The sequence below is a fragment of the Polyodon spathula genome, chromosome 6, assembly GCF_017654505.1.
Source record: "Polyodon spathula isolate WHYD16114869_AA chromosome 6, ASM1765450v1, whole genome shotgun sequence".
Lineage (NCBI taxonomy): Eukaryota > Metazoa > Chordata > Actinopteri > Acipenseriformes > Polyodontidae > Polyodon > Polyodon spathula.
Window position 1 is genome coordinate 1,409,100 of NC_054539.1, and position 18,712 is coordinate 1,427,811.

Consider the following 18,712-nt stretch of genomic DNA (forward strand, 5'->3'; position numbering starts at 1 on the left):
AAACGGAACTCCGCTGTTACAGTTTTAACCATTGTTCTGTCTTCTAAAACGGAACTCCGCTGTTACAGTTTTAACCATTGTTCTGTCTTCTAAAACGGAACTCCGCTGTTACAGTTTTAACCATTGTCCTGTCTTCTAAAACGGAACTCCGCTGTTACAGTTTTAACCATTGTTCTGTCTTCTAAAACGGAACTCCGCTGTTACAGTTTTAACCATTGTTCTGTCTTCTAAAACGGAACTCCGCTGTTACAGTTTTAACCATTGTTCTGTCTTCTAAAACGGAACTCCGCTGTTACAGTTTTAACCATTGTTCTGTCTTCTAAAACGGAAAACACAAAGACTGCAACAAACTACTTAGGCATTTCAAGAACCCCCTACATCACCATCATACTGAGTTGGTATAATTAACAATTTGATCCAAACAAAAATGGTTTAAATTTAATCAATCATAAAAACAAAGTATTAAAAAAAACAACAACAATAATAATAATAATAATAATAATAATAATAATAATAATAATAATAATAATAATAATAATAATAATAACTGAAATTCTTCACTCTGAGTAAAAAAAAATACATTGTTAACTGTAAAACAGGGACCTAATTTAAAAAATAACATTTATTTATTTATTTTATCAACCCCAATAAATGACAATGTATTTACCAAAAGATGGACTTTATTTGATAAATAAATGTGTTTTCAGCTGTCCTGAGGACAGGCACAGGCTACAGTCAGGGGATGCTGAATCCATTTCCAGCTGCACTTACCTTTGCCATGGTAGTCACATCTTGAGACCTGTAGAGGGCAGCAGAGGACAAGAAATCAGCAAGGCAACAAAATGAACATGCAGGAGAAATCCCTTTCGGCTGCAGAGAGGCTGAAAACGTCAGAAGCACGGGGCTTAATGAAGCATTTTCAGCCGTGGGATTTTAACTACTTAGAAACCTGCGTCCCTCACAAAGGGGTGGTGGGTGTGTGTGTGTGTGCAACTCAAGCATGAGCATGCCAACATGCAAAAAACCATAACCTTTCCAGAAAACAATGTCCAATTACATTAATGACTCTGATACAAAATCTTGCAAACAAACAAGCATAGGCAGGATTGTCTCAATTTAAATGTTAACCCCACGTCTCAATTTAATTTAACTGACCTTTGACATCTCCAGTCACAACGCATTGACTGCCTGCAGGCTGATGGGCAAGTAGAGCGCTAACACATGCCCAATACAGAATGGTTTATACTTCCCAATTTATTAGAACCCACATCTAAATGGCTCAAAGCTGCAACACTGAAACTGTCTAAAGTGTTCAATTAATTGTGTATTTCAAAATAGTCACTAGGACAACCACACACTGAATTACCCAAGATGTGTTATGCTGTGATGTGAGCAACACTTTGTTTAAAGGATTGAAAATGGTCCAAGGTCTAATTTGCGCTTGAGGATTTTTAATTTCTTTCATTAAGCCTGCAGTAAAAACAAACTATTGGGAGCAGCTGGGAGCAGAGTTAGACAGGGGTGTGATTTGCATTGCCCAGCTCTAAATTGGGGGCTAGCCTTGAGGCTGGCACACATCCATAAGCATGGGCATACAAAGCAGTCTTAACATCCTACAATGAGAGGCTTCAATGAGGTGAAGCAGGCTGTCCACCAGCACTGCTCCGGGCTCTAAACAAGCTCAATCAGACACTCAACCTGAGCATGGGCTCCTGTAGCAGAGCTGACACCAGCAATGGGGCGCCGAGGCGTGGGATTACCAACATAGCTTCCTGTACCAGTTAAACCCATTCCAGGTTTTACTGGCAGCTTGATTAGCCACAGTGTATAGGTAACAACCCCAGGAGTTTATTATTAGCCTCATAGTAAAACTAACAGTGGATCAAACTGCTATTCAACGGGAGTCTTATTTCTGTCCCTGCTATACCATGGCCTAAGGATTGTAAACAGGGGGAAAGGCAACCTTTGAATGCTCATGCTGTCACTGCGGTTAACAGAAATAGTATTGCATGATTAAACCTCATTCTCAAGAAAGAAGAAATCTCACAAACATTAACAAAAAATATATATACATTTGTGGCAAATAACTTTGAAGCGAATCATGTTGGTTAAACAGCGAGGTTAAAGGTTAAACAGCGAGACAGCGGTCAGAACAGACACATTAGCAGACAGCGGCATACACACATAAACCAGCGATGCTTCAATTACACTTACTAGCGAACGCTTTGGGTGGGAAGTACAATGCTCCATAGGGCTGCAGGAGCTACGCCAGGCTGCAATCTCCCAGCCAAGGACTGTATCAAACTAAAGGGTATGTTCCCAGATCTAAATGGGTCACCTCTACAGGTCAATAAATGATACCACAGTGAGCAAAAACTTTATTTTGGGACTGCTCCCCAAAGCACCCTAGAACCCTAATAACTCCTCTGCGCTTGTTTTGCTGCTGCTGCTGCTGAAGCAACCCCAATAACCACAGTACACAGGTAAGCAGGCAGAGCAGACAGGACACAATTCAGACACTGCTCTCTCTCAACTCCTCTTCAAAAGAACCAGCCTTATTGCTTCAGGACTTTAACCTCACCTTTTGAACCCTAGAATGAGGCTTCCCTTGAATGAACTCAGCTCCACTGCAGGCACGGTCGGTGAAGACACTGCAAGAAAAAAGAACGGACCAGTTCAACACTTGGCACAGAGGAGCTTGTGTGTGTTAACACCACGATCATCACAGTGCAAGGCAACAGGCACCACTGCATCAATGCTGTGGGAAAAAAACAATAATAAAGGCAGAACACCAAGACTACGCCAATGTAAGCATCAGATTCTGGAGCACCTCAGCATGAACGTCAGACTCCTGTCATTTTAATGCTTAACCACGTGGACAATTTCTTGAATTTTGCACGGAGGCACAACATTCTTGACCAATAGCAACTGGCTTATTTAAGCACTTGAAAGTGACCGGCAGGATTAATTAACTGTGGTGTAGGTTAGAAGTGAAATCCTTACTGTACATACACCTTGCCAGCCTTACATTATTTAAACAGAACAGGGTTATGAAGACTATCTGTATTATTAAATATTAAAAAAATTCTGTTAGCAAAGCACTTCAATTCCACTTGCCACATGTTGTTAACTAATGCCCTCTTTCACAATTTAGTTATCAGAGTGGGTCTGCTGATGTGAATCACCCTTGCTGAAGCCTGCAGGTGAAACGTTAAGAGCTGGAGGTGTGACAGATTCCCAGTGCTCGGGTCTGCAGTACACATCCTGTCTTATTAGGTCTTAAAACTGGTTTTATGTCAAAACTTGTCACGGAGGGCTGCTTTCGGTCATAGTCTACAAGGCTAGGGAAGGGTTAAATCCGTTATGCTAAATCCCATCAGCTCCCCAGCCTCTGTTTACAAGGAGACAGGAGCTAAAGATGAGCGCCCCATCGACTCATCTTCCTCTAGTAAACACAGCTAACAAGACCTGGCACTCCTGCCCTCAAAATCACACAGCACAGCAACTTTCCCGCTACAGCTTTATTCTACACTGAAAACCTAGAAAACATGTTTGCAGCAGTCAACATATAGGCAATGCTACACTAGAAAGTGCCTATACAGCCCAAACACTGACCAATATCTTCCCACATCAAACAGGAATGCTGGTTTTGCATTCATGACACGTCATTCTTTATTGCAGTTGTTTTTGATTCCTTAAACAGAAAAAAATTACTCAGAGTGGATTATTTTTGCTTCAGGAAAAATGTATATTCACATGAAGTCCATTCATTAAAGATGGCATGGATTTTCAATGGCAAATGCATTCTTTCAGCATTCATTGGGACTCCAGTTTGAATACAAAACTGAAAATGATATTGAATGAATGCTTTTAGGAAATTCGGGCTCAGGCTTTTTCTTCTACAGAGTCAGCAGTGGAATAACAGAAAAGCAAGTTCTTCTTGCATGCTGACACAGCATCCTGTCTTGCCCTTAACAGTAAGTGGCTCTGCACCCTTTCACTTATGGTACAGCACCTGGACTCGCTCATGTTGAAGTACGGCATGTTGTGTTGTGTACGGAGGTGCACTGGGGTGTACTCACACATGGCAAGAACCCTCTCCAGCCTCCCATTCACTGCCTCCAACCTCAGCTCAGTGGCAGCAAACCCCTCTGCCTCCACGGAGCAGCCAATCTCCTGCAATCAACAGAAACAGCACATCCTCACAACCCAGCACTCATTATATTCCACTGTAAGGACTGTTTTAAGTGTTTATAAACATTCTTTTTGATTAAAAAGTGCTTTAAAAATACACCTCCAACCCTCTCAAAGAGTTGAAAACAAGGTTTAATGAACGGCTAGCTTGATTTAATTAATCATAACATGCTAAAATAATAACAAAAAAAAAAAGTCCTTAACTAATCACTGGCAAAATGAAATCCTTCAACGGTGTGCATGGTGGAGCGTGCATGCAGTCCCTTTCTGTTAAACCCTTTAACAACGTGCATGGTGGAGCGTGCATGCAGTCCCTTTCTGTTAAACCCTTTAACAACGTGCATGGCGGAGCGTGCATGCAGTCCCTTTCTGTTAAACCCTTTAACAACGTGCATGGTGGAGCGTGCATGCAGGCCCTTTCTGTTAAACCCTTTAACAATGTGCATGGTGGAGCGTGCATGCAGTCCCTTTCTGTTAAACCCTTTAACAACGTGCATGGTGGAGCGTGCATGCAGTCCCTTTCTGTTAAACCCTTTAACAACGTGCATGGTGGAGCGTGCATGCAGTCCCTTTCTGTTAAACCCTTTAACAACGTGCATGGTGGAGCGTGCATGCAGTCCCTTTCTGTTAAACCCTTTAACAACGTGCATGGTGGAGCGTGCATGCAGTCCCTTTCTGTTAAACCCTTTAACAACGTGCATGGCGGAGCGTGCATGCAGTCCCTTTCTGTTAAACCCTTTAACAACGTGCATGGTGGAGCGTGCATGCAGGCCCTTTCTGTTAAACCCTTTAACAATGTGCATGGTGGAGCGTGCATGCAGTCCCTTTCTGTTATATGCTGACTGTTTAGCAGACCCTCGGCCGGTCCTCCTGACCCTATCCTGAGCTTGGTGTGAGCGATCTCCAGGCTGTCGAAGGAGGTGAGCACGTAGTTCGTGTAGGTGTCCACGTCAGGCTCCACACCCAGCTCCTGCATGGCCTTCAGCACCTCCATTGTGCCTGGGGAACAGGCAAGGGAGCATAAAGCACACACAGCTAGCAGAACAATCCGGGTCAATCTTATCTAATGCGTACGGCCATCATTTTGCACATGTAACACTTTCCTATATGAAAGATGGTCACTTTATTTTAAAAGTGTATTTGATTTTTAATGATAATTTTCACTCTTTTCCAAACTTAGAACAAATAAAACTTTATTTGTTGGTTTGCCATTTAATTCCTTTAAAAGAGCTCAGACTCCCAGAAACTTCATGCACTGCCTTGCCTTCAGAGTACCAACCACTGTTTTTGACATGAAGTACCTGAAAGGAATGACTGCTATACTTTCTTCACTACCAGCTTCAAATAAATTCCCATTTAAAAAAAAAAAAACAAGTCACCTTTACCGTCTCCAAAACATTTTTATTAAGGTTACTAAGCAACCTGCAAGCCTGCTGCTTTTAAATTGCAGGTCTAAGTTTATTAAAGTTACAATGCACTCTGATAAGAACAAAGCAACAGAATGGCAGAAACACACAGAAAAAGAAAGAAACAAAGGCAGTTGGTTGAAATTTGTAGAGATGCTTTGCAAGGTCAAAGTCAGAGCATGAAGTGAAGTGTAGACAAGGGATTTGCCTATCAATGAGTGCAGCACAGCCTCTAACAAGAAGAGCCAGCTGTGCATTCAACATGAGGAATTGCTGTTACACCGCAGCGTTTCTGTTGTGTTTGCGGCCTCGATCCGAATACGATCCCCACACAGCCATACACATGGGCCAAAAAAATAATTCAAGTAATTCCATGTTTAGAACCAACTGCTTCTGTCCAGGCTTGTTTACTCGTGAAGGATACAAAGAATAAAGCACCTAGTGGTACATATTTAGTAAAGTTCTGAAACACCCCAATAGAAACCAGAACAGTGTGCACTATTGCATTATAGCAACAACACATGCTTGACAGCAAGACAGCAAGGGGTGGGGACTGTATTGCCCACTTCTCACTCAGACTCTTAGTTACTAAGTATTCCTGAATTGATTAGCTTCTCTTAAATACGCCAAATATGTTACTAAGCAAGACATCTCACAGGTAGAATGGTACCTTGAAATGTTGCTTTTTTTTCCTTTCAATGAAAAGTAAAATAAATTAGCAGGGCCTGTTCTTTGCAATGCTACAAAGTCAGCTCCAACTTCTACTGTAAACACAAAATAAGGAAAAGACAAGTCATTAGGGTGGTTTAGTTCTAGCAGAGACAGGAGCCACCCGCTTATGAAGGCGTGGATAACCTCTGGGCTTTTCATTGGACTTTAAGATGAACAGATATAGAAATAGAGAGAGCTATGCAAGTAAGAAGTATGCTTTAAGTAACGTCCCATCACATACTTATGTCCTGAATGCAGGTTGATCTAATTTAAAGTGAAAAATTGCACAGAAGCCATGTTTTTTTATTTATTTTAATACATGAACAAGAGTCCAAGCCTATACACAGCTGAGAGAACATCGCTATGGCAATGGTACCTTCCTGTCTGCCTGGTGGGTAAGCCTAACTTAATCCTGGGCACCGAAACAGGGCCTCCTAACTCTCTGCTTGCACCATGTCAGAAGCAATAAAGAGATCTCACTGCTCAGCAATGACATGTCACAACGCTCCAGGCTGCTAAAACAAAACAGCATATGCTTTTTCAACCTGTCTCCCGTATCTGCTCCTCATCAAAATGCAAAGTTTCCTTAAAACCCCCTTCTTTGCCCTGGAGTGCCACCTGTGGAAAAGTGACACAGCTCTCAATATTTAATGCAGTGCACAACGGTGCGAGTAATCTGAAGTGAATTCCCTTTGAGCGCTCGCATCTACATGAAATCAAGTCACTCTCTATCAGTCGCACCACCTCCACAGCCTTGCCTCAAACAGTCCCATTCCCCCTCTCCTGCCTGCCCAACCTGACAATGAAAAGCGCCTGCATTTTTCATGAGATGTTAGAGCAGAAAGAATTTGTAACAGTGAAATAAGCTTTTTGCTTCCATTAAGCAAGCAGCAGAACAAGCAAATGGATGTGAAGAGCAAGACATACATGACTTAATACTCTCTGCGCGCACACTGCAAACCACGCTAGCAAACTGGGGTCAATTCAAATGGATGTGAAGAGCAAGACATACATGACTTAATCCTCTCTGCTCGCACACTGCAAACCACGCTAGCAAACTGGGGTCAATTCAAATGGATGTGAAGAGCAAGACATACATGACTTAATCCTCTCTGCGCGCACACTGCAAACCACGCTAGCAAACTGGGGTCAATTCAAATGGATGTGAAGAGCAAGACATACATGACTTAACCCTCTCTGCGCGCACACTGCAAACCACGCTAGCAAACTGGGGTCAATTCAAATGGATGTGAAGAGCAAGACATACATGACTTAACCCTCTCTGCGCGCACACTGCAAACCACGCTAGCAAACTGGGGTCAATTCAAATGGATGTGAAGAGCAAGACATACATGACTTAACCCTCTCTGCGCGCACACTGCAAACCACGCTAGCAAACTGGGGTCAATTCAAATGGATGTGAAGAGCAAGACATACATGACTTAATCCTCTCTGCGCGCACACTGCAAACCACGCTAGCAAACTGGGGTCAATTCAAATGGATGTGAAGAGCAAGACATACATGACTTAATCCTCTCTGCGCGCACACTGCAAACCACGCTAGCAAACTGGGGTCAATTCAAATGGATGTGAAGAGCAAGACATACATGACTTAACCCTCTCTGCGCGCACACTGCAAACCACGCTAGCAAACTGGGGTCAATTCAAATGGATGTGAAGAGCAAGACATACATGACTTAACCCTCTCTGCGCGCACACTGCAAACCACGCTAGCAAACTGGGGTCAATTCAAATGGATGTGAAGAGCAAGACATACATGACTTAATCCTCTCTGCGCGCACACTGCAAACCACGCTAGCAAACTGGGGTCAATTCAAATGGATGTGAAGAGCAAGACATACATGACTTAACCCTCTCTGCGCGCACACTGCAAACCACGCTAGCAAACTGGGGTCAATTCAAATGGATGTGAAGAGCAAGACACCATACATGACTTAATCCTCTCTGCGCGCACACTGCAAACCACGCTAGCAAACTGGGGTCAATTCAAATGGATGTGAAGAGCAAGACACCATACATGACTTAATCCTCTCTGCGCGCACACTGCAAACCACGCTAGCAAACTGGGGTCAATTCAAATGGATGTGAAGGGCAAGACACCATACATGACTTAATCCTCTCTGCGCGCACACTGCAAACCACGCTAGCAAACTGGGGTCAATTCAAATGGATGTGAAGAGCAAGACACCATACATGACTTAATCCTCTCTGCGCGCACACTGCAAACCACGCTAGCAAACTGGGGTCAATTCAAATGGATGTGAAGAGCAAGACACCATACATGACTTAATCCTCTCTGCGCGCACACTGCAAACCACGCTAGCAAACTGGGGTCAATTCAAATGGATGTGAAGAGCAAGACACCATACATGACTTAATCCTCTCTGCGCGCACACTGCAAACCACGCTAGCAAACTGGGGTCAATTCAAATGGATGTGAAGAGCAAGACACCATACATGACTTAATCCTCTCTGCGCGCACACTGCAAACCACGCTAGCAAACTGGGGTCAATTCAAATGGATGTGAAGGGCAAGACACCATACATGACTTAATCCTCTCTGCGCGCACACTGCAAACCACGCTAGCAAACTGGGGTCAATTCAAATGGATGTGAAGGGCAAGACACCATACATGACTTAATCCTCTCTGCGCGCACACTGCAAACCACGCTAGCAAACTGGGGTCAATTCAAATGGACGTGAAGGGCAAGACACCATACATGACTTAATCCTCTCTGCGCGCACACTGCAAACCACGCTAGCAAACTGGGGTCAATTCAAATGTAAAATCAATTCCAGCTCATCACTGATCAAAACTGCAATTTGCAGCATTCTGTTCAAATGAGCTTTGCACAATGGTGACAGATTACTTCAATTGAGGTCGCTGTTAGTCAACTAAATTGGCTTCAAATGAAAGCAGTTGAATATATTGCAACAATTATTATGTCTCTAAAATAGCAATTCCAGTTCCTTCAAAGGAAATAAGTAGGGTTGGGGTCAATTCCAATTCAGTTTGAAAATAGTTTCCTAATTCAAATCCCCTTCTAAACAATTCCAACATTTCAACATAAATATTCATAGGTAGCGTTTGTTTTTTTTGTTTTTTATTATTATTTATTTATTTTTATTCCAGAGCTATATTACCACAGATTTACTGAAGTTAAAATGAAGGCAAGATTATCTTATTGGTTTTTCAATGCAACCTATCCCATCGCATTCTGGCTTGATAAATTACAGATTACAACAACTCAAGAAAAAAGGTATTCCATGCAACTGTATATTTAGTTACTTTCAGTTCCCGTCGCTTGGGAGTATGGGCATTGCAGCGCTTCTCAATAAACCCCTGTACCATGCAGTGCACGTGGTGCAAGACGGCTGCCCGGCACTTTTGTGGGTTTACTTGCTGTAGGTGTTCTGCTGTAGCTTTTTCTCTCACTGCTGCCAAATGACAAAGTGCCCCTGTGAACGAGAGGTTTCATCTTTGGGGCGTCCTCCATCATAAATATTTGACTTCAATAAATTCCGTAAGCCTTCCCATAACATCCCCTGGTTACACATGGATTTCACGCAACAGTATTTCCCATATCGCTTTGTCCCTCACATCGCATGACAGGGCAGGAGCGCTGGGGACCCGGGCTTTTGAGAAGGGCTGGCGGGGATGCTTCCTGAAAGTGAAGGAGGCTTAGAAATGGAAATCACAGGGCAAAGACATTAGACAGAACACAGCGCTGTCCTCAACAGCTTCTGCTTACAAGTTTTGATTGGCACATCAGTACCTGTCAGTGTCACCCTTGCAGGCATCTTTCTCAGTCTTATTCTAGACATCGACTCAGTGTGCTACCGCAGAGCTGTAATTCAGCACATGGGCCTTCAGCTGCTGTACAGTTCAATCTGTTTAAAAAGGTACACTTGGTTAACTTTTGGCAATTTATACACTTATTTGTCAGGTACTTTTGAGATGTCTTTGACCCAAAAAGATCTTTGTAGATTAGTTTTGTTGTTGCTGGGTGCAGAATCTGCAGCTGCTCCTGCCCTGCCACTAGCAAGCCACAGTGCAAGTGTGACATTTTAAACAGACATTAAACCAGGAGACTGTCCTTCAGATAATCAGTTCAGTGTATCACCAGGATGATCCAGGCCAGAGCATGCAAGGGAGGATAAACAGCCGATAGCTCAGCTCCAAGCTGCGTGGTTAGTGCATGGTTTAACAAGTTAAACTGCAAGTACTGTAGTATCCAACGTGCTAACAAACTTTGAGAATTCTTCTCTTTCTGGTGCTGCGCAAGGAGAGGCCAGAAGTAGTGCGTTCTCACCGGCAGCCCTTCCTCCTTCACCACCTTCATCAGCTCCACCACCGTCGCTGCGAGAAAAACACTCCGGATCAGACAGGGATCGAGAACACAGGACAAGTTTAAACTCTGGAGGGTTTACTGGACCATCGCATGCAGTGAGACGCTATTAAAGTTAATGCCCCTCCAGCACCACAACACGACTACCACATTTCAGGCCATGGGCACGTAGTATATAGAATAGTATATCATAATAAATGCCATCAAAACTGGACAAGGGCTTTCCAAGATATCACCACCTCAGCATAGGAATCTGACCACAGGGAAGTTTTATTAATAACTCTGGTCCTGTGTTTCACAGAGACTCCTCACCTGTCTTTTTGGCATCCAGGGCACAGTAGAGGGTGAAGGGCAGGGCCGAGGCATGCAGGCCGCTCTCCTGAAGCTCCCTGCAGAAACGCTTTAACTTCTCCACCGGCTGCGAAACGCAACAGAAAGAGAAACGTCTACAAGTCAGTCTACAGAAACACAGAGACCCGACGATAGCTGCACACAAGGCTAGGGATCTGGACAGAACAGGAATGGAAATAAGACTCCCTTTGCACAGCAGTTTGATCCAATCCTGATTTTGCAATCAGTTTAGTAGACATACCTGAGGTTGTTATCTGTACACTGTGGCTAATCAAGCTTGTGGTAAAACCTGGAATGGGTTTTAGGATGAGGACTTCACTTTCACCTGTTCATTTATTTTAATTTCAATCCAGCGATTACAAGGCTTGTACTGAGAGATAAAACCCAAATCAACACAAGGACGAGCAAAGGAACGCCCCGTGCATTGGCGTCAATGTGACCCCCTCAGCGCTGTGCGGGTCTCCTCCCCCTGTTGTCCATGTTGACGCAGTGAAGCAGGAAGAAGTTGCCGAGGTCTGGTGTATCTCCGTTCTGACTCTCAGGCTGCAATGTGGGGAAGGTCTTGAGCAGCTGGAAGGCTGTGTCCTCCATCCCCTGCGTGATGAGGCTCAGGCACAGGTTCATCGCGTCTGAGAGATAGACAGGACAATGACATGTTCAGTGAGGACACCACAGTGAAGTCTCCAAGCCCAATAGCCCAAGTTACAGACTAGCAGAAAGGCTGTGATGAAAAATGTCAACCATACCTTTTGAGCAATGTGTCCTAGCAGTATACGACTGGAAACTTTTTTTTTTTTTTGGGCAATATTCTACTGTACACCTCCAGTTGCATCTATTTCTGACAACATGCTGTGTAAAATTACCATTTTTTTGGGGTGACTTGAAACTAAATGCTTATAAAAAGGTGTAACCAGGCAATATACAATACTATGCAACTACTGTACTTGGTATGATGTAAACAAGGGAGGGCTTGGTAAAAACAAATAAACTACAACTTTTATATCTTTGTCTACAAGTTGTAGCAGAAGCCACACAGACATCATCCTTGAAAAAGTCCTGCCCCTGTTCTTAATGTTGTCATTTCCTGCCAAGGTCGATATTGTGCATTGGAATATGAAGTCTCACCAGGAACGTATCCCCGGTCGTGTCTCATGCGCTCTGCGATCTCCTGCACATGCTGGTGCTGCCCAGACTTGGCCAGGCTGAAGACGATCTGCATCAAGTCCCTGTCCGTCAGACTGGCATCTGTCTTTTCAACCTTTTCTAGGGTCTGCCACTGAGATGTCAAGGAGAAAGAGGGTTTAGAATGAAGACAGTCTATAGACTGGAAAGAACAGAGGCTGTAAATGTACTGTGTGTGCATAAAATCATGAAAAAGTGTTTCTCTGTTGTAGTGTGGCTTACGCACAGCTCATTCAGTTACTGAGTTAGTTTGGATACTATTATTATCATTGTCATCATCATCATCATCACCATCAATGTGCAGGAGGTTTGATCCTGGGAAAGCCTTAAAGATCTCAAAATAGAAACGTTAATAGTTACTCAAATCATTTTTAAATAAGTCTTTTGGAGAGAAGGATGTGTGTCTGTGGCGTGGAACTGCACTGATATTATGTTGCTTTATGCTCTGCAGAAAGATCTGGGAGACGTGTGTGTTTATTCCTTTTACTTAATGTTTACACAAGTGTACATGCTTCGTTTTTTAATAAAACATTCATATTAAATAAAAAAGTTAAGATTTTTTTTTTTACCCCAAAAACATTAGATGTATGTAGAAAAGAACAATACATTTTAAAAGCACAGACAGTCACAGCCCATCCCACCAGCCCTGCAGAAGCACAGAGAGTCACAGCTCATACCCCCAGCCCTGCAGAAGCACAGAGAGTCACAGCTCATACCCCCAGCCCTGCAGAAGCACAGAGAGTCACAGCTCATACCCCCAGCCCTGCAGAAGCACAGAGAGTCACAGCTCATACCCCCAGCCCTGCAGAAGCACAGAGAGTCACAGCTCATACCCCCAGCCCTGCAGAAGCACAGAGAATCACAGCTCATACCCTCAGCCCTGCGGAAGCACAGAGAGTCACAGCTCATACCCTCAACCCTGCAGAAGCACAGAGAATCACAGCTCATACCCTCAGCACTGCGGAAGCACAGAGAGTCACAGCTCATACCCCCTGCCCTGCAGAAGCACAGAGAGTCACAGCCCATACACTCAGCCCTGCGGAAGCACAGAGAGTCACAGCTCATACCCCCAGCCCTGCAGAAGCACAAAGAGTCACAGCTCATACTTGCTTGATCTTGTTAATGTCCCCCTTTTCAGCGTAGGCATTGAGCAGAGCCAGGTAAGTGTCTGGACCAGCCTCGATGCCAGCTCCCTTCATTACTGTGAGGATGTTCTCAGCACTCTCCATATCACTGGACAGGGAGAGAAACAAAAGCAATGCATTGAATAAATCTTGACATTGTCTATTTCAGCCTTTGTTCGGGATCCCAGTATCTCACCCAGCTCTGGCATGGCCGGTCACCAGGGAGTTGAACACTGCCTCTGTGATGGGAAGATCTTTGCTCTTCATAAAGCCCAGGACTTTACTGCAAAAAAAAAAAGTAAAGATGTGTTTAATGTTGCAGCTGCACCCGAAATCAGTCAACAGTTTTTTTGCATGTATATATTACTATATACAGGCCGATTCATAATTCATGCAACAGCGTCACAGCACCGTGAAAATAGGAGGGAACATGGAGGACAATTATGCACAGAAAAAATATCTATTAGAGAGACACTCTGTAATGCACCGTTTGTCCACCAGGGGGTGGTTCAATAATGTCAACATTTAACTAGGATTGAAAAGAAACGCAAAACAACAATGTTACATGAATTATGAAGCACCCTGTATATAAAGTGTGGTTAAAGACAGTCAGCTTAAAGAGTCATATTAGCAATGTTTCCTACCTGGCGCCTTCGATGTCACCCTCATTGCGGTATGCAGAGATTAACCTTTCATAGGTTACCTGTGTGAAAGAAACACAGTATTCTTACAAAATAACACAGTAATTATAAAGTCTGTCAACACCAGGAATGAATATACGACTCCCACTGCATAGCAGTTTGAGCCATTCTAAGTTTTACATTGATCTGAATTAGATACTTCATCAAATAAAACTAGTAATATCCAAATCAGAAGAACATAAAAACATAAGAAAGTTTACAAACCAGAGGAGACAATTCAGCTCACCTTGCTCGTTTGGTTGTTAGTAGGTTATTGATCCCCAGAATCTCATCATGCAAAAGTACCTGCTAGACTTCAGTAACTGCATTACAATATAATGTCCTTACTCTGTTGGGCTGCACGTTCGCCGTCTCCATTTTTGCGAGAAACTCTGTCGGGGAGAACTTGAACTCATTTTGCAGGTAGACTTTCAGCAAGGCGTTGTAGTGACTGGCATCATACACAGCACCTGCAAAGAGGAGAGAAGACACTGCTGCATTACATAATGTCAAAGTGTCCCTGTTGTCACATGTCATTTAGCTTAAACTATCCTACAACACGTACCGGGACAGAGCAGGGACGCTGCCTCCAGACTGTCAGACAAGCCCCAGTACCCCAGTTTAACAGAATTGTTTCAGGCCAGTAATTAAACATTCTAACTCAATCCTGCCCTGTTTCCTTGGATCTGCTCCAAGAATCATGATTTTAGGGCTCAACATTAAGAAACAACCCAGACCACTTTTTTTTTTTTTACTGAAATGTTGTTGAGCATCATAGGCTCACATTACAATGAATAATGTAATAATCCAGTAACCAGTACCCAGGTCCAGCAGCTTTCCCCAAATAAGAACATAAGAACATAAGAACATAAGAAAGTTTACAAACGAGAGGAGGCCATTCGGCCCATCTTGCTCGTTTGGTTGTTAGTAGCTTATTGATCCCAAAATCTCATCAAGCAGCTTCTTGAAGGATCCCAGGGTGTCAGCTTCAACAACATTACTGGGGAGTTGATTCCAGACCCTCACAATTCTCTGTGTAAAAAGTGTCTCCTATTTTCTGTTCTGAATGCCCCTTTTTCTAAACTCCATTTGTGACCCCTGGTCCTTGTTTCTTTTTTCAGGCTGAAAAAGTCCCTTGGGTCAACACTGTCAATACCTTTTAGAATTTTGAATGCTTGAATTAGGTCGCCACGTAGTCTTCTTTAGATACAGTGTGCAGTGTGCCAGCTCAGTGCGCTCAGACAGGTGAATCTCCGGGAGCAGAGCACCACAGCTCCGCAGCAGGAGCAGAACCTGGTTTCCACTGGGATATCCTGCAGAGGGGAGGAACAACATGGGACATCATTCACAGCAAGCATGCTTTTATCAGCAGTCGTGCTCATGCCAACTGTGATTTAAGCCTACTGTTCCTACTAGAAGACTGCCAGTCAGAACCTGTCATTGCATTGCTTCAGGGACCAATCCAAACAACTTCTGCCATCAGTAAAGCAGTTTATGACAATGTGCATCGTACATTTCTATACTATGATTTTAGGAATAATCAAGAGAGGTCAAATCTACTTTGATAATAAATCAGAATTTACTCATGTAAAACTGCACAGTGAGAATTTCAGTATCACTCTATTATCTGTACATTCAGAATGCTTGGTCTCTCTAATTTCGATCCGGGGTGTTAATATGTGAGGAGCAATCCCAGCGCACCTGTGCGGCACATATCGTGGAAGATCTTGAGCAGCTGGGTCTTGGTGATGCGCCCGGTCCTCCTCACGGAGCTGTCCAGCTTGTTGAGAGCCCAGTCAAACTGCTCCGCCTGGCGGGAGCGCAGAGCCACTCCCTTCTCCTGCGCAGCAATGGTCAACAGACGCACAGCGCCGCTGCCTCTCACACATCTAGGCAAGCAAAAACCAACACGTGAGGGGGAGACAGGGCAGGACAGTGGATAAACAGGGGGAGAGAGCATGATCTTTAGCCATATGGGCACTTAACCGTGTTAATTTCACGGCCAGATTAACCATTATTATAATTGTATTATACAAACAAGAACCAGTAAGCCAAGGGCTCCACCCCCGGGCAACCAAGCACGGCAGGACTGTTGAAAAACAGGAGGGAGAAGGCATAGTCTTTAGGTATGGGCAATTACTAGCATTGATTTCACTGTCAGATTAATCACGATTATGTTTTAGAATGAAGGATTTTTGAATAGTCCCTGTTTATTCCAAGACAGATCCTGCTGTGGTCTTGGGTTGAGAAGCTCAGTCTCCTGAAGTGATGCAGGTCAGTGTAAAACAACAGGAGCTGTTTCTGCATTACACTGTCACCTTGACCTTCCTTAACCTTAGCATCCCAAAACACCTAATAGAAAGACTGCAATGCATAGCACACAACTAGTTACTTCTGTGCAATCAATCCCAGTGTCCACTTCAAAAAAGAACAACAAAAGAACAAGAAATTGGACATGTCTGCATTGTACATGACTGCTACCCTAGTTTGCTTCTAATAATATTGTACATACTTCTGACATCACAAGAGTTACCTACCTTATAATGTGTTGCATATGCATATATATATATATATATATATAGACACACACACACATACACACTTTTACAGGATCTTCCTCACTAGTCGTTAATAATCGGGGGATATAATTTTACAGTATACTGTTCAAATCAGATACACACGATTGAATATGTGAATGAAGACAGTACCCTGACAACGAGGACGCTCAAACAAGCTACAGAGAAAAAACCCAACCCGCTATTAAAAATAAAATGAAATACAGTACCGACATCATACACGGCACGCAATCTAAAATGTAGCATCTCAACGTTCATTACAACACACAGACTGGTGTACCCCCAATGACAACTACACAGTCCAGCATGGCTTGCTACTGTACGGGGCAGGTACCTGTTTACATTGGTTCCGATGACGACACGACCGGGACATCCTGCGAGCCCTCTGCAGCTAAGAGTCCCGGTACCGAGCCTGCAGAGCGGGCCGCCATGCACAGTCGCTCTGGCGACCGGGAGCAGAGTCGGGGAGGTAAATCTCACAAGCAGAGCCGACCTCAAGAGCGCAGCCATGTTTAACCTGTGCAGTTACACAGAGTAAGAGGGACATGCGCACCATGTGAGAGGGGCAGAGTTGCACCCCACAAAGTGACAGACCCAACACCGGAGATGACTAAAGAATAAGATAGATAGCATATTTTCATAAAATATGTATTTTAAATTTTATAAACACGCTTGTGTATATTTGTGTTTAATTGAAAATAAAATATGTGGTTTATTGTATTGCTACTTTTAGCGGAACCTCCCTTTAACATTCCTCATGCCCTTACTACTCGGACGACTGCATGTTTGCACGGAGTCTTCTCTCTAGCACTCATTTCTAAACACTGGATTCATTTGAATTATGTAAACTTATTTTCATGCCTATGTGTTATCAATTTAATGGTGTAAATTGTGAACTCTTTTTAATTATTCAAAACTATATTTAACAGTTTCCTGGTTTAATTGGTCAGTAATAAAAAAGGACATTAGTAATTTAGTCCTCGATACAATGAATACAAGTTTGAGTTGTTGCCCTTTGAAAAGCAGGTTCTGAAAGCTGGTCTTAACGGCAAGAGCAGGTCTTCTTTTTATATTTAACAAAGGCCTTGATTATCATAAAAAATAAACAACACACCAGCTGCATTTAAAACGTGGAAGAACATTTATCTGGATTCGTTAAACACATTCTCAGTGAATACAAATGACTCTAATATGTGTTAGTTAATTTTTTTTTTTAAATTGCATGTACCAACACAGTCATGGACCAGCTAAACATGTTATGTGTTGAACAGAAAAGCTGTATCTGCTGAAAGAATCACGTCTCGAGAAGGGACCGCGGTTTCCGAACGGACATGTGAGCTGAAAGATGTATGTTGTAAAAATAATTTTCAGAGGGATCAATAATTAACTAGCAAATGCAAGGTAAACCACCAATAAAACACTTTACTGGTTTTTTTTTTTTTTTGGGGGGGGGGTTGCTGAATGAATATGAACAGCTGCTATGTTTTTCCACTTTATGATTATGGTTTTTAGGATATTTTCATTTATTTATTATTTCCCCTTGCTAGCACTTTTATAGGAATTCACCAGCTGAGCGTTATGCGTGCTTGGTGAAGGGAGTCACACTGTTAATGTACAGTACAGAGAGAGATGTTATTTCTAAATCCTGCTGGGTCCAGTAATGGTTGGGTATAGCACTAACAGCAGTGAGCCCATGAGTCCAGCATGGGCCAGAGAAGGTGCAAGTTTAGAACAGTGTGTTGTGTCCACTGAGATCCTGCCTTGTCCGGACAGCAGTGCAGCTTGAATTCTTGGTGTATCTCTCAACACAGAGATGTGTGAAGACTACAAAATGGAAAGTGTTTCCCGAAGGGTCGCCGGTGTCTGCCTACATCAGGAAGAAGTGCCATTCGGACATGAATTCCTATACTTAGTGTGTGTTTGGATCGAAGAAAACACTGTTTCTGCACTCACACCTCTCGCAGCCTTGCAGAGTGAGTTATAGAGTCAGAGGAGCGCAGGGAGATGTGCTGGCTGGGCCAAGGTGCCCATCTTTGCTGGGTATTCCACAGAGAGCGTTGTATTGGCTCTGGCACTACCGTGAGGACTCCCGCTGACCGTCAGTTTTCCTGAGCTGT

The 18,712-nt window shown here is 43.4% G+C and overlaps 1 protein-coding gene across 1 annotated transcript in view; it reads right to left on the reverse strand.

The window, feature by feature from the left end:
- The window catches only part of LOC121316622 (leucine-rich PPR motif-containing protein, mitochondrial-like), an 83,024-nt gene extending 65,913 nt beyond the window's left edge, over positions 1-17,111 (reverse strand). The window contains 17 exon segments of the mRNA XM_041251664.1: positions 772-799; positions 2,582-2,651; positions 4,011-4,176; positions 5,057-5,193; positions 9,935-9,998; positions 10,452-10,693; positions 10,995-11,102; positions 11,507-11,662; positions 12,159-12,309; positions 13,322-13,448; positions 13,536-13,622; positions 13,984-14,042; positions 14,368-14,489; positions 14,841-14,869; positions 15,239-15,332; positions 15,721-15,908; positions 16,930-17,111. Coding sequence (XP_041107598.1) covers positions 772-799; positions 2,582-2,651; positions 4,011-4,176; positions 5,057-5,193; positions 9,935-9,998; positions 10,452-10,693; positions 10,995-11,102; positions 11,507-11,662; positions 12,159-12,309; positions 13,322-13,448; positions 13,536-13,622; positions 13,984-14,042; positions 14,368-14,489; positions 14,841-14,869; positions 15,239-15,332; positions 15,721-15,908; positions 16,930-17,105 — 2,004 coding nt within the window. The 5' untranslated portion in view covers positions 17,106-17,111.
- Positions 17,112-18,712: the final 1,601 nt, after the last annotated feature.